This window comes from Tamandua tetradactyla, chromosome 1 (assembly GCF_023851605.1).
Source record: "Tamandua tetradactyla isolate mTamTet1 chromosome 1, mTamTet1.pri, whole genome shotgun sequence".
In the NCBI taxonomy this organism is placed as follows: Eukaryota; Metazoa; Chordata; class Mammalia; order Pilosa; family Myrmecophagidae; genus Tamandua; species Tamandua tetradactyla.
Genome location: NC_135327.1, coordinates 200201661 through 200218281, shown reverse-complemented (window position 1 = coordinate 200218281; position 16621 = coordinate 200201661). Strand labels below are relative to the sequence as shown.

General features: G+C 33.7%; 1 protein-coding gene across 4 annotated transcripts in view; it reads left to right on the top strand.

The window, feature by feature from the left end:
* PAXIP1 (PAX interacting protein 1) overlaps window positions 1-16621 on the top strand; it is a 95133-nt gene that overhangs the window by 67327 nt on the left and 11185 nt on the right. For all 4 annotated transcript variants that reach the window (XM_077150960.1, XM_077150934.1, XM_077150941.1 and 1 more), the window contains 5 exons: window positions 57-241; window positions 1941-1984; window positions 4533-4603; window positions 5881-5983; window positions 14008-14176. In XM_077150960.1, the coding sequence (XP_077007075.1) occupies window positions 57-241; window positions 1941-1984; window positions 4533-4603; window positions 5881-5983; window positions 14008-14176 (572 nt within the window). The remainder of the gene's footprint in view (window positions 1-56; window positions 242-1940; window positions 1985-4532; window positions 4604-5880; window positions 5984-14007; window positions 14177-16621) is intronic.

Below are 16621 nucleotides of genomic sequence, written 5' to 3'. Positions count from 1 at the left end.
CAACTCTGATATCTAACATTTAATAACTGTGCTCTTTCCTCAAAAAAAAAAAAAAGACCAACTGGTTTAAAGTATGAAAAAGCCAAAGAGTGGAGGATACCATGCGTAAATGCCCAGTGGCTTGGTGACATTCTTCTTGGAAACTTTGAAGCTCTGAGGCAAATTCAGTATAGTCGTTATACAGCATTCAGTCTACAGGATCCATTTGCCCCTACTCAGCATTTAATTTTAAATCTTTTAGGTAAGTGGAATTTCACATGCTAAAACTTTATTTAAGTAAACAAATTTTTCCGATATTCTTGAGTAAGTTTTGTTTCAGCACTTTTTTTTTTATTAATTAAAGAAAAAAAAGAAATTTAACACAACATTTAGAAATCTTTCCATTCTACATATGCAATCAGTAATTCTTAACATCATCACATAGATAGATGCATGATCATTTCTTAGTACATTTGCATTGATTTAGGAAAAGAACTAGCAAAACAACAGAAAAAGATATAGAATGTTAATATAGAGAAAAAAATAAAAATAATAATAATAATAAAAAGAAAAGGAAAAAGAAAAAAAAACAAAAGACACAAACAAGCAAACAAAAACTATAGCTCAGATGCAGTTTCATTCAGTGTTTTAACATAATTACAATTAGGTATTATTGTGCCGTTGCAGCACTATTGAGGTAAAATTTGATTAAACTTCTGCCAGAAATATAAAAGACCCTTTTTCATTTCTTCTTCTACAAGTATTAGAAATGCTTCCACCACCTTTATACTAACCAACAAGCTTGGCCTTAGCTTTCTAATCTGTTTTTAATTTCCTTTTCATACTGTTTCTTCTTCTTCTCCGATTCTACCCCAGAAATTTTGTTGGTTTGGCATTTTTGTTTGCTTTAATAGACCATTAGAGATGGAAGGAACATTTGGAAGCCTTTTTAGACTTGTCTTTCTAGTCTTTTTGGTCTTGTCTCTCAAGCATTATCCTTACAAAATGCTCTTTGCTATGACACGTTCCCTGCTTTCTTTCTCTTTCAAGCTAAAATTGATGTCTCTTCCTTGTCATTGTAATACCTGGATTGCATTGATGTTGTATTTGTAATACCTGCGTTGAATTGCTGTTGTGTTGTGGACATCATATGCATTGTAAGATAGGTGGTAGTATGCATGCCTTCTGCTCCCTATTTCAGTTCTCAAAATCGACATAAGTGATTATTATCCCCACTGTATATGTTACCACACTTAATTTAAATTTTTCATTTACTAAATTGAGCATTATTCAAAAATGATCGTTTGTCCTCTATTTTAACTTTTTTTTAAGGAAGCCCATTCCATTAATGGATAGCTTTAATCATGAGAAAGATCTTCATTTTGAGTTTTAATCTGCTGTTGGTTTTACTTCAACTTGGAAATTATTATAAAAACTACTAGTTCTTTCACAGATATCTGGCTTTAAGTATTTAAACATCATCATGATGTCTGTTCTATCCCACAAGGGTAAATGTGCTGGTCCTTTCACCCACCCCTTATTTGATGAGGTTTCTCTGCCTGCGTTTCGTGTTAGCTACCTCTGGTCATAACAAATTTTTTAGAGACCACGTTGATACCCAGAAATGGATGCAGTATTCTAGAAGTGGTCTAACTAGATAGCATGCAGCGTGATGATGGATACTGTTGATTTGGACACATCATTTGCTTTGTTGTTTTTCTTAGTGTTGCTTCACATAAATAATGTGCAGTAAACTAAATTCATTTGAGAGCTTTTGCAGGACAATTTGCTATTTCTGATCTTATATTGGAAAAGTTTTAAGTATAGTACTTACATTTATCCCTATTAAGTGTTATCAGCTTTGTCACCTGTTTGTTACCAGCCCCAGAAAAGGCTTTTACTAAAAGCCTTTTCTTTTTAAGCAGTATGTCATTGTAAAAATAACATATTTCTCTCTTTAGATGCTTGGAGAGTTCCATTAAAAGTGTCAGCAGAGTTGTTGATGGTATGTTAAGTTAATAACCTTACTTTGGATATTACTTTATTATAAATAAGCAGGAAGAATGTTGATTTTTAAATTTAAACTTCTTTTAGGAATTTGTCAACATGATAAATGGAGGCTATATCGTCTTCTTCTACCACAAAATGTTTAGTATAGTGTTTTTAAATCTTAATTATTGATGATGTTATTGTCAGTTATTCATATATATACAAACACGTGAGGAGGATTACTTGGGGGAAGTTGGATGTTATTTTAAAGTCCCTATCTGATTTCTCTCCTATTAGTAATTATATTCCCTAGGGAACATCAAAGAACTGTATGATTGCTTAAAGAATAGCAGAACAGTATAAAATCATAAGGCTACTTTGTGTTTTCCATAGGGTTAGAAAGACTAGAACTTTGAGAACAGTCATTAAAAGCTAAAGATTGCTCTATGTGGCCTATTACATAGGCCACAGATTAGAACTAAAGGAGTCTTATATCTCATTGTAATAAAGATATATGTTTTCCTGGTATTCCTAGGTTTGATATCACATCACATTTGTTGTGGTCTCTGATCTGCTTTTCAAGATAGTCTATTCTAGAAGTCTGAATGCCATTGGTTTTTAGTTAAAAAACTTAACAAGGAAGGGCTGTCTTTTAAGTTGGGGGTGGGATGGGTGGGTGGGTACATTCTCAACTGTACCATATGAGTAGAACATTGTTTTTTCTGAGCAACTGTTTTTCCTCATTAGTATCTCTTAAGTTACAAGACCATTTCAATAATTTTTCTCTTAATTTTTCTACTGTTAATTGGCACCATTTAACTGCATGCCAGCATTGTGAGAATATTTTCATTGTTTGCTTGGTAGTAATGTAATTTAAAGGTTTTATGTTTACATACATGTTGTATATATATTTATATATATTGACCTGTATTGTTTTTTAAATAATATACTTTCATCTTCATTTATTCATTGATTTTTCATAATATCTCCATCGTATAAAGAGAAAGGTAGTTTAAAGTTTGTACTCACTTTAAACAAGTGAGAAGGTTATTATCAGGATTACCAACTAACAGTTAGCCTATTTTCTGATTATTGACCTACTTCCTTACTCATTTTCCAAGTCTAATCTTTAAACTGATGATAATCATTTAGAGTCTTTCAGGCAGCCTGTAGGCTGGTGTCTTGTTTCCTTAATGCTACTGAGATCGTATATGTATTTTTTCTTAGCATAAACCAATATTATGATTTTAGTAAACCATGACCAGCTCTGATACATCAACAAAAGCAAATATTCTCCTACTTCATTTGGGTGAAAGAAATTTTATGGTGGCTGGCTTTCAGATCAAGTTGAGAGAATAGTCACTGGTGTTCGTCTGCTCTCAGACATGTGGCTTGTATTTTGAAATTGTGTTAAGTCCTCCAGATGTTGCTTTTTTCTGTGGCTTTGTATCAGTAATTAAAAGCTCAAAATCTAAGCGACTAGGAGGCCAGTTTACCTTACTTGTATATCCCACCATGTGTTTCTGTTAAAGTTATTTGGAGCCCTAAATATGATAGCTCATATTTCTCAAGAAAGAAGTCTTGTAGTGATGTGGAAGAGCCAAATCTAACAGAAGTGTTGTTTTCTTATAAAGGTGATAGTAAGAAAAAATGTGAACCTTCTCTCAAGTTTTTGTAAAGCTTGATTCTCCTGTAGATTTCAAAGGGGTAATTGAATTCACATATTTTATGTGGACAAGCTTATATTTATTTTTGGTTTTCTAGATATGGTTAGAAAATGTAAATGGTAGTTAAGGTAAATTAATATGATTGAGAGGTAGTTGTTTTAAGTAGTAAAACATACAAAAATGAAATATCTTTTTAAAAGAACCTCTGAGTTTTCAAATTGAAAACAAGATGAATAAGAGAAGTTAACTGTGGTAGAGATCACAGAAGGAAGAACTGTCTTCTTCCTTCTCTCTTTCTCTTGCTTGGCATGACTTTCTTCTCCAAGGTCAGAAACTCATTCTTGTTTGTAGTGAATGTGGGTTCTTCTTCTGAGACACAGGGCATGAATTTCAGTACCTTGTTTTGTTCTTAGTAGTAGTATCAATCTGATGGTCATTTAATACCTTTTGTGCCACTTGATAGGTAAAATTTCTGTTTTAAGAATGGTCTTTATTTTTATAGAAGAATGTGATTGCAATGATTATGTTTTCCAAATTCCATAGTGGAACATAGAATGATATATTTGAAATACAAACTGTCTTGGAAAGTTTGAAGTTGAGGTCTATCTACATATGTAACATGAGGTTAGGAAAAGAAGGGATGAAAGTATTTTAAAGGGCTGATAGAATTTGGTGAATTAAGAAGAAAAACTAAAAATGATACTGAGGTCCTCTTTGGAATAATTAACTTCTAATCCTGGCTTGCCTTATTCAAGTATCTTTTTAGGCAAATAATAGTTTTGTTTAGGTGAAGAGTTTGATTCTCATATGTGATTAGTTTGATTTTTTTTTGCCTAAATCTTTTGAAGCTAACTTGGGAGATTATTGATTTTAAAGTAAATAATATTTTAATTGCAGGGTTTAAGAGTACCTCCCAAACTGAAACAGAATGAAGTTACTAATATCCAGCCTTCTTCTAAAAGAGCCAGGTATGAATAATCAGCTTACTTTTTTATGGTTGTTTATTTTTCACATGTGTATTGTAGAAAATTGGCAACAATTGGGGAAAGTTGTCACTGTAATTAGGATTTCAAAGGATTTGATTTTTGCTTAAAAATTTATTGTGGCTATGTCTCATTTTATTGCTGGGGATAGATAGTGAATAATTATATAGAACAGTATATTTCTTTTTAAAAATATTGAATCTTTTTCTTTAAACAAATTCTTACCAGAAACCCCTAATATGTAAAACATAAGCTGAAGTGGTTGAAATTGGGGTGTGAGGTCTAGAACTGGAGGCTCTGAGACACCTAATAGAACCTGTTAAAGACATGATCTGCCGATACTGGTTAGTTAATGAAATCTTGCTAATAACTTAATTAGCAAGGCATAGCAGATGGAGGAGCATAACAAAGAAGCTTTGTTCTCTATCCTTGCTTTTTAAAAACTCCTCTATTTCCAACCTGTATTTGGTGAAGTACAGATTAGCTTCTAAATAGCAGTTAACGAGTTTCTTTATCTTTTTTCTCTTCCCCGTTCCTCATCTTTCTCTGTATCCAGAGCGTCCAAACAGAATTGCTGAATTTTTTGTAAAATCCTGGTTTTCCTTTTTTAAGTCTGTGATCAAAATTCTACAAATAAACTTAAAAAAAAATTTACCTGGACTGTCTCATTTAAATATAAGTTGAAAAATAGGTTTTAAAAACTTCAAGGGAGATGTAAAAGACTTGAAAGGTTTCATTTAAAATACGTGCTTACATAAAACAGTTTTACATCTTCTGCTATAAAGCAGCAGAGGGTGGTAGAAGGCAAAGAGCTAGAATTGGTAAAAGATACTCGAAGGACTAGGGACACTTCTTGGCATGTGTGAACATGAAAAAAAGGAGTGGCCTATGTCATAAAAGACTATTTTAAAAACTGTATATATAAAAAATGAATAGCCACTCATAATAGTTAAGCTAACAAAATCAGTGAAATGTAAAAGAATGGCTATGATGTCTTCCTTCTTTTTAAAGCCATAGGAGGAAATTGATGAGGAAAATATTGATTTGAACATAGGTATTTAAATGGTTGCTTCCCTTGGAGGTTTCAGATATTGTCTTTTCTGGGGGTGACTGTGTAAATGCTGCTAAATCACACAGGATGGGCAACTTGTATTTTTTTCTCTTAAGGGAAAAAAAACATAGAAGCTATTAAATTATTTTGTTTTCTAAATAAAATATTTACGTAAATGATAAGATCACTGTATTTTGTATTTATTCTATAGAATTGAAGATATACCACCTCCCACTAAAAAATTAACACCAGAATTGACCCCCTTTGTGCTTTTCACTGGATTTGAGCCTGTCCAAGTTCAACAGTATATTAAGGTGAAATTTTATTCTACTTTAAGTCATATTTCTTTCTGTCTTTTTTTTTGACATGGGCAGGCACCAGGAATCGAACCTGGATTTCTGGCATGGCAGGCAAAGAACTCTAACACTGTGCTACGATTGCCCGCCCCTTTCTCTATATTTTGCTTTGGGTTAGCTGTTTATTAAACATTTAATCTAGAGTATTTTTTTTGTAGTGTTATAAAGTATAAAGTATTTGTAATAGTATTTATGGTAATTAGTTACTTGGTTATTAGTGACTTGTTCTATAGAATTATTTTGTACTTAGATACTTCCTTTCTTATTAGTAGGAAAATACTATCAGATGAGTAGACTTTTTAAATATAAATAGAACTACTTTTATAGATATGTAAACATTTGCAAGACTACTCAAATATCGTTTTTCTCCGTTCTACCCATTTTCATCTGCACAATTCAGGGATGATAACTACGTTAACAGTATTATCAGATATCATCATCACCATCTACTACCAAAACTTTTTCTTCACCCCAGGCAGAATCTTTGTGTCTATTGGAAACAATAACTCTCCAATTTTTTCTCCCCTGGCCTCTGATAATCTGTATTCTACTTTCTATCTGAATTTGCATATTCTAAGTTTCTCTTATAATGAGATCATATCATATTTGTCCTTGCGTCTGACTTATTTCACTCAATATGATGTCTTCAAGTTTCATCTACTTTTCACTTATATCAATACTTCATTGTTTTTTATTGCTGAGTAAGATTCTGCTATATATATAAACCACATTTTTTTTTTCCATTCATCTGTTGATGAAAACTGGGTTGCTTTTACCTTTAGCTGTTGTGAATATTGCATCTATGAACATTGGTATTCAAATTTTTTTTGAGTCTCTGTTTTCTGTTCTTTTAGGTATATACCTAGAAGCAGGATTGGTGGGTCAGATGGCAGTTCTGTGTTTAACTTTTTCAGGAACTACCAAACTATTTCTGTAGCAACTGTACCATTTTACATTCCCACCAATGATGCGCTAAGGTTCCATTTCTCCATTCTCAGCATTAATTTTCTAATTTTTGAATTACAGCCATTCTAGTGGCTGTAAAGTTACGTCTTATGGTTCTGACTTGTATTTCCCTAATGGCTAATGTTACATTTTTTTCATATGTTTTTCAGATGTTTGTATATCTTTGGAGAGATGTCTACTCAAGTCCTTCGCCCATTTTTTTTTTAATTAAAAAAAATTTTTTTAGGCAAGTTGTGGGTTTACAGAACAAACATGCATAAAATATAGGATTCCCATACACTCCTCCCCCCCCAAACAACACTTGCATTGGTGTGGAAAATTTGTTACAGTTGATAGCACTTTTTTGTAATTCTGCTAATTTTTAAAAAATATTTTTTATTATATAATATGTATACAAAGCAAAGAAATAAAAAAGCAGTAGTTTTCAAAGCACTCTTCAACAAGTAGTTACAGGACAGATCCAAGAGTTTGTCATGAGCTACTGTACCATCATCTCAGATTTTTCCTTCTAGCTGTTGCAGAATATAGGAGACCAGAAGGAATAAATATTTTTTATCATCACAATCGACTTTTTTCTTTTTTGTGAAAAATAACATGTATACAAAAAAAGCAATAAATTTAAAAGCATTGTACCACAATTAGTTGTAGAACAGATATCAATTTGGTATGAGTTACAATTCTACAATTTTAGGTTTTTACTTCAGCTGCTCTAAGATACTAGAGACTAAAAGCGATACCAGTTTAATAGTTCAGCAATCATATTCGTTTGTTAAACCCTACCTTCTTTGTATAACTCCACCATCACCTTTGATCTTTCTATCCCACTCTTTTGGGGTATTTGGGCTATGGCCAGTCTAACTTGTATATATTGAAAGGGGCTGTCATGTCAGTAATACAGGGTAGGGAGATGGAACTACCTGATATTCTATAGAGGCTGGGTCCTCCAGGTTTCAGAATTTATCTGGTCCAGGGATTCATCTGGAGGTTGTAGGTTTCTGGAAAGTTACCCTAGTACATGAAACCTTTGTAGAATCTTATATATTACCCTAGGTGTTCTTTAGGATTGGCTAGAATGGTTTTGGTTGGAGTTTGGCAAGTTGTGATAGGTTTCAATGTCTAAATGCAGCTGGCGTAAGAGTGACCTCCAGAGCAGCCTCTTGACTCTGTTTGAACTCTCTCAGCTGCTGATATTTTATTAGTTATACTTCTTTCCCCTCTTGGTCAGGATGGAATTGTTGGTCCTACAATGTCAGGGCTGGATTCATCCCTGGAAGTCATCTCCCATGCCACCTGGGAGACTTTCATCCCTGGATGTCATGTCCCACGTAGAGGGTGGACAATGATTTCAGTTACAGAGTTCGGCTTAGAGAGAGTGAGGCCTCATTTGAGCAACAAAAGAGGTCCTCCAGAGATGACTCTTAGGCATACCTGTAGATAGTCTAAGCTTCTCTGCTTCTCTGCAATCTACATAAGTTTCACAAGAGTAAGCCTCAAGATCAAGGACTTGGCCTATTGATTTGGGTGTCCCTAATGTTTGACACAGTATCGGGTATTCCCTGACAGTAAAATTTAATAGTTCTATATTTTGTCTCTTATCCTTTGAGGGACTTTGCTAATTCTTTTTGATTATCCGCTTAATATGTTCTAGGATATATCCAGGCATTACATTAAGCTATACAGAATTAAAGGCCCACATTCTTATTCTGCTCTCCCTGTGTTTCAATTATTTCTATTTTTTTTTTGACAGAAGTTACATTTGGGACAATTTATGAAGGATTATTAAAGTAGTACTATTAACTGTTGTCCCTAGTTTACATAGAAGTATTTTTCTCCCTATTCCCAACATGCAGTTTTTTCATGCATGCCTTTATTTTATTACTCATTTACCCATACACCGTATAAAGGGGGTGTCAGTCACAAAGTTTATACAATTACGTGGTCACAAGATAAAAACTACATAGTTACACAGTCATTGTCAAAGATTAAGGCTAGTGAATTACAGTTAACAATTTCAGGTATTTCCTTCTGGCTATTCTAATACACTAGGAGCTAAAAAGAATATTTATATAACAAGTTAGTAGTCATAATCATTTATTAAATCCTAACTTCTCAGTTACAACTCCTCCCTCTCATTTAATCATTCTCTAAATCCTCAGGGATATCTGAGCAATGACCATTCTAACTTCTTCATGTTGAAAAGGGGTTTCAACAATACAAGATAGGGATGGAACTGGTTGATGGTCTTAAAGAGACTGGCACCGCTGGGTTTAAGGGCTCATCTGGCATTGGAGCTATCTGGAAGCTTTAAATTTCTGAAAAAGATAAACTTAATAAGTAATACTTTATTATAGGGTCTTAAGTAGAGCCCAGGAATTCTTAAGGCTTTTCAGGGTTTTTAGGTTAGAGCTTGGCATACTGTGGTAATTCGCAATATCTGGCTGAAGCTTGCATAAGAGTAACCTCCAGAATGATCTCTTGACTCTGTTTGAAATTTCTTAGCCCTGAAAATGTTTTTTTTTGGTTATTGTTTTAATTAATTTTTTAAAGCTAGAACAACAGACACAAACATTCTTAACATATAATCATTCCGTTCTACATATATAACCAGTAATTAACAATATCATCACATAGTTATATATTCATCATCATGATCATTTCTTAGAACATTTGCATCAACTCAGAAAAAGAAATAAAAAGAAAACAGAAAAAAATTCATATATAACATGCCCCTTACCCCTCCCTTTCATCAATCACTACCATTTCAATATACTAAATTTATTTTAACATTTGTTCCCCCTATTATTTATTTTTATTCCATATGTTTTACTCATCTGTCGATGAGGTAGATAAGAGGAGTATCAGACACAAGGTTTTCACAATCACACAGTCACATTGTGAAAGCTATATCATTATACAGTCATCTTGAAGAAACATGGCTACTGGAACACAGCTTTACATTTTCAGGCGGATCCCTCCAGCCTCTCCATTATATCTTAACTAACAAGGCAATATCTATTTAATGCGTAAGAATAACCTCCAGGATAACCTCCCAACTTTGTTTGGAACCTCTCAGCCATTGGCACTTTATTTTGTCTCATTTCACTCTTACCCCTTTATGGTGTAGAAAATTTTCTCAATCCCTTGCTGCTGAGTCCCAGCTTATTTTGGGATTTCTGTTCCATGTTGCAGGAAGGTCCACAACTCTGGGAGTCATGTCCCATGTAAGAGAGGGGGAGGCGGTGAGTTGACTGGGAGAGAGAAGCCACATCTGAGCAACAAAAGAAGTTCTCTTTGGGGTGACTCTTACGCCTAATTTTAAGTAGGCTTAACCTATCCTCTGTGGGGTTAAGTTTCATATGAACAAACCCCAGGATTGGAGGTTCAGCCTATTGCTTTGGTTGTCCCCACTGCTTGTAAGAATATCAAGAATTCTGCACTTGGGGAAGTGGAATTTCCCCCCTTTCTCACCATTCCCCAAGGAAACTTTGCAAATACTATTTTATTCACTGTTCAAATCACTCTCGAAACTGTATTTTGTTTCATTTTTTCCTCCCTTTGAGTTAAGAAGGTGTTGTCAATCCCATGATACCAAGGCTAGGCTATCCCTGGAGTTCTTGTCCCATGTTGTCAGGGAGATTCGCACTCCTGGACATCATGTCCCATGTAGAGGAGGAGGGTGGGTGAATTTATTCACAGAGTTTGGCTTACAGAGAGAGACCATATCTGAGCAACAAAAAAGTACTTAGGTTATTTAAATAAACTGACCAAACAGATTAAATTAGATAGTGTGCTACAGAAAATTTAAATTTTGTACAAAATAAACATCACTTCCTTTTGTCTCACACAGAAGGTGAAGTTTTAAAATACGATAGCATCCTTTACCCTGTATTCTTATCTTTGCCCATTTTTTAATTGGGTTGTTTGTCTTTTTGTTATCAATTTGTAATCATTCTTTTTTTTATTTATTTTTTTTTTATTAACGGAAAGAAAAAAAAAAATTAACACAACATTTAGAAATCATACCATTCTACATATGCACTCAGTAATTCTTAACATCATCATATAGATGCATGATCATTGTTTCTTAGTACATTTGCATCAGTTTAGAGGAACTAGCAACACAACAGAAAAAGATATAAAATGTTAATATAAAGAAAAGAAATAAAAGTAGTAATAATAGTAAAAAACAACAACAACAAACAAACCAACAAGCAAACAAAAACAAAAAAAACCCTATAGCTCAGATGCAGCTTCATTCAGTATTTTAACATGATTACTTTACAATTAGGTATTATTGTGCTGTCCATTTTTGAGTTTTTGTATCTAGTCCTGTTGCACAGTCTGTATCCCTTCAGCTTCAATTACCCATTGTCTTACCCTGTTTCTAACTCCTGCTGAACTCTGTTACCAATGACATATTTCAAGTTTATTCTCGAATGTCCGTTCACATCAGTGGGACCATACAGTATTTGTCCTTTAGTTTTTGGCTGGATTCACTCAGCATAATATTCTCTAGGTCCATCCATGTTATTACATGGTTCATAAGTTTATCTTGTCTTAAAGCTGCATAATATTCCATCGTATGTATATACCACAGTTTGTTTAGCCACTCTTCTGTTGATGGAGATTTTGGCTGTTTCCATCTCTTTGCAATTGTAAATAACGCTGCTATAAACATTGGTGTGCAAATGTCCGTTTGTGTCTTTGCCCTTAAGTCCTTTGAGTAGATACCTAGCAATGGTATTGCTGGGTCGTATGGCAATTCTATATTCAGCTTTTTGAGGAACCGCCAAACTGCCTTCCACAGTGGTTGCACCATTTGACATTCCCACCAACAGTGGATAAGTGTGCCTCTTTCTCCGCATCCTCTCCAGCACTTGTCATTTTCCGTTTTATTGATAATGGCCATTCTGGTGGGTGTGAGATGATATCTCATTGTGGTTTTGATTTGCATTTCTCTAATGGCCAGGGACATTGAGCATCTCTTCATGTGCCTCTTGGCCATCCGTATTTCTTCTTCTGGTAGGTGTCTGTTTAAGTCTTTTTCCCATTTTGTAATTGGGTTGGCTGTCTTTTTGTTGTTGAGTTGAACAATCTCTTTATAAATTCTGGATACTAGACCTTTATCTGATATGTCGTTTCCAAATATTGTCTCCCAATTTGTAATCATTCTTTATATGTTGTGGTTTCCAAATATTTTCATCCATTCTGTTGGTTTTCTGTTACCTTTCTTGACAGTGTTCTTTGATGCATAAATATCAAATGCCTTTTTTTTTAATATTTTTATTTTTAAAATATACAACCCATCCAAAGTATACAATCAGTGACTCACAATATCATCACATAGTTGTGTATTCATGACCATAATCATTTAAAGAACATTTGCATCACACCAGAAAAAGAAATAAAGAGAAAAAGGAAAAACCCAATTATCCCATACCCCTTATCCCTCCCCCCTATTATTGACCTCTAATCAATAATATTATTGATCATTGAGCAATAGTATTGCAATCTGCTCAACTTTTTTTTTACCACTTAACCCCCACCCCCCCATTGTTTACTTATTTATTGTCCTTATTTTTTAACTCTTCTGTCCATATCTTGGGTAAAGGAAGCATCACTCCAACATTTCACAGTCACACGGTCACTTTGTAAAAGCTATATGGTTATATAATCATCTTCAAGGATCAAACCTACATGAATACAGTTCACCAGTTTCAGGTACTTCCTCTAGCCACTCCAATATACCACAGAATAAAAAGGGATATCTATATAATGCATAAGAATAACCTCCAGTATAACCTCGCAACTCTGAAATCTCTCAGCCCCTGAAAGTGTATTTTGTCTCATTTCTGTCTTCACCTTTTCAGTCAAGCTTTCTCAATCCCATGATTCTGGTCCTGTCTCATCCCAAGGCGTCATGTCCCATGTTGACAGGGAGATTTACACATCTGGGAGTCATAGTCCACATAGTGGGGCGGGCCGTGAGTTCATCTGCAAAGTTGGCTTGTAAAGAGAGGCCACATCTGAGCAACAAAAGTGCTTCTTTGGGGGTGACTCTTAGGCATAATTATAAGTAGGCTTAACTTCTCCTTTGCAAGAGTAAGTTTCAGTGGAGTGAGCCCTAAGATCAAGGGCTCTGCTTGTTGAATTCATTGTCCCCACTGCTTGTGAGAATATCAGGAATTCCCCAAATAGATTAAAATGTCATTTTAATAAAGGCATCTAATCTAAAGGAATGACTGTTCTTTCTTCTATGGTTGAAACAGTAGATTAGTTTTCTTGAGTGGGGTTAAGCTAAAGGGTGGTTTGTTGATGTGTTTAGATAATGAATAGGAGCAAAATTTTAAATACGCCTTTTGAAATAACAGCCTAAGGGATTGTGGAATTTTGGTTTTGTTTTTTTTCTTGGGGGTAGGGGTTGTTGAGAGTGTATATTTAATTGGTTGTCAAGAGTAAGATATATAGCACATTGGATATTGATTGGATATCCTAATTTTCAAAGGAAAAACCCAATTATAAGCATTACTATTATATGCTTAATACAATTTGATATATTTCCTTTTAAAATGTGACTATAGTTATTAGATCATTTAATAAAATATGTTCATGTGTCTTCATTTAATTTCTATGCCATTATTTTTAAAAATAGAGATAATTTGTTAGCGTCCCTCATTAATACCAGCTTTAACTATAACCTGTGGGCATATTTACTCTTTACAGTGAAATGAGGTGTATTATCCTTGAGTTATTTTATTTATTTGTATTCCTATTTGATGGTGAATTTTAATCTTGATTCATATAGACTTGACAGTTGACATGTAAATATTAAATTTTCATTTTTATTTTTTCCTTAAGTTTTTTAGTTTGTTTTTTCTGTCATACTGTTTTCCATGGATGACAATTATATTCATAAATCTTGTCTTCAGATAACTATTCATCTGTATTTCACTCTATTATTGTGGCTTTATAGATTTTTAACTTTTTCATTTCTGACTTGTGTTTATAACTTTTAGAAACTCTATATTCTTGGCGGTGAGGTAGCTGAGTCTGCACAGAAATGTACACATCTTATTGCCAGCAAAGTGACCCGCACTGTAAAGTTCCTGACAGCAATTTCTGTAGTAAAGCACATAATAACTCCAGAATGGTTAGAAGAATGTTTTAAATGTCAGAAATTTATTGGTAAGTAGTAGCACCAGTAGTTTTATTTTTAATGCCATATAAGTGTGTTAATTTTTTTCTTAAATTTAACTCCATCTTCATCCCAAAAATGTCTGTTGTTTATTTGATAGTCATCCACTGAAATGTATACATTTATTTCATGCCCCAGTTGATAGTTTTGCTTTTGACCATGGAAATATAAAGGTCTTGGTAATTTATGGCATTAAGAGAAAAAATAAGGTTTGTTTCCAATCCCTTCTTTGTTGTTTTCTAATTAATATATTTTGTTTGAAAATTTGGCTATATAATGATTGTTGCAATATGGTAATATGTAATTTTTCTCTTTGCTTGGAAAGAAAACATTTACTTAAATGTCCTAGCACAATTTGGATATCACTTTATTTGGGAGGGAAAATTGTCTGCCTCCTCTTGCCCATCCCTTGCTCAGATCACCAAAAGTGAATTCTTTTTACTAACACAAAAAAGTGGAAATCCTAATTATAGTCACAATGTATACATTATGTTCTCTGTAATAATACAAATTATGTTCTAAGTGTAAAGATTATGTTTTTCCCTAGATTAATAAATAGGCCTAAATGTTTTTGGAGCCTTGTTAAATGTTATGAGAATATAAAATCCAATTTTTTTTCTCCATGGAAGCTGTATAGCCCAAACAAATTTTATCTTTATTATTAGAAGTAATCGTAACAGTATCTTTTTTGTACATAATAGTAGTATTATCTTATAGATGCAGAGTTGGTGTTTCTACTCTATTATCTAGTAAAAGAGGAATCTAGAACTTTTCCAAAAGTGCTTAGTGCTCTCCAAAGCTTTTTCAAAAGTGCTTCCAGGGTGGGCCATGGTGGCTCAGCAGGTAGAGTTCTTGCCTGCCATGTTGGAGACCAGGTTTGATTCCCGATGCCTGCCCATGCAAAAAAAAACAGTGCTTCTAAAATGTTTACTTAGTTATCATCTGGCCACTTGTTCTCGTGGGAAAAGGTGGAAGAGGTATATTGTCCTGGTGTCAAGTTCATCACTTTCTCATTTTTGTTTTTCAGTTGATTTCTAAGCTTCATCCACAGTGGCACTAAAACTTAACTCCTTTACTACTCCTACCATGTATGATATTGATTGGCAACCTCTGATTTAGGGTGTACACACCACGTTTATGTTTTTCTGCCGGTAGTTTGCCTGGCTTTACCCTATTGTACTCACTCTTTCTTATGTGTATCTTATCCCTCCCCTCCCCCACCCCCCATTCCCTAGCCTTTAAGCATTAGAATAGTGCTGCTGCCAGAAGCTAAGGGCAAGGTGTGTGGACATGGAGCAGGAAAAGCCAGTGGGTACACTACAGGTCCTTGTTGGCACCATGTTCTTCTGATTGATGAAACTGACCTCATTGATTATTTAGTGGATGGATGTCATTGTTAAATCAGTATTTATTATAAAAGTATTTGAAGATCCATGTCATTTTCTTAACTGTAGTTTAAATATAATTTCATCTTTAGTTTAAGTAAATAAAATGCCTATTTATTTTTAAAGTTCTGGTGTTCCAAATTTACAGTTGAGAAATTAAGATCCAGAAAAATATAGGTCTTAAGCTTGCAATTTATAGCAAAGCTAGAACTAAACTTAAAATTCCATGATTCTGTATCCAAAATAATAAAACATAGGAAAGACTACATTAATGTAGTAGAAAAACACTAAATCCTCATTATAATACATTGAGTAGTACTTAGAAGTTTTCAGTCAAAATATTAGAAATTTTTTGTCCTTACATTTTAAAAAGCTGATAAAATATAAAAGATAGCAATGAAGACAGAAGAAAAAAATTGGAGAAATAATTACCACAAGCATATTTTTAGCTCTTAATTTTGTATCATGAAGAATTATAGAATTTAGAATGAAATAGCCTGTTCTTTAATTGAAATAAGTATTTTTTTTTTTTTTAGGTTTTAAGGAGTAAAATGTACATGAACTTTGTGTAAAATATTCTTGCAGTTTTAGAAAACAGGTCTTGTAGTTTTCTAGTAGCTCTAGGTTCCATTCGTTAAGTACCCTTGCTTTAGAGTTTTTCATGATTACTTTCTGAATTTGCTTTTCTTTTCCCTTTTCTAACCAGAAGCATATCAATTTGGTGAAAATCAGTTTGTCAAATGACCAATTTAAACTTACAGGATAATTGCACAAATAACACAAAGTCCATACAGAAAACTCTAAGGGAATTTTCCCTTTATCCTAAACAGAAACCCTGTACCCATTATTTATAACTCCCCATTTCCCTCTTTCCCCAACTCTTGGTAACCTGTACTCTATTTTTTGTCTCTGAGAATATATTCAAGCTATTTCACATAAGTGGAATCATACATCTATCCACAATGCCTGACTTAAGTTCATTCAACATAATGTCTTCAGGGTTCATCCATTTTGTAGCACATATCAGAACTTCAGTCCTTTCAAAGGCTG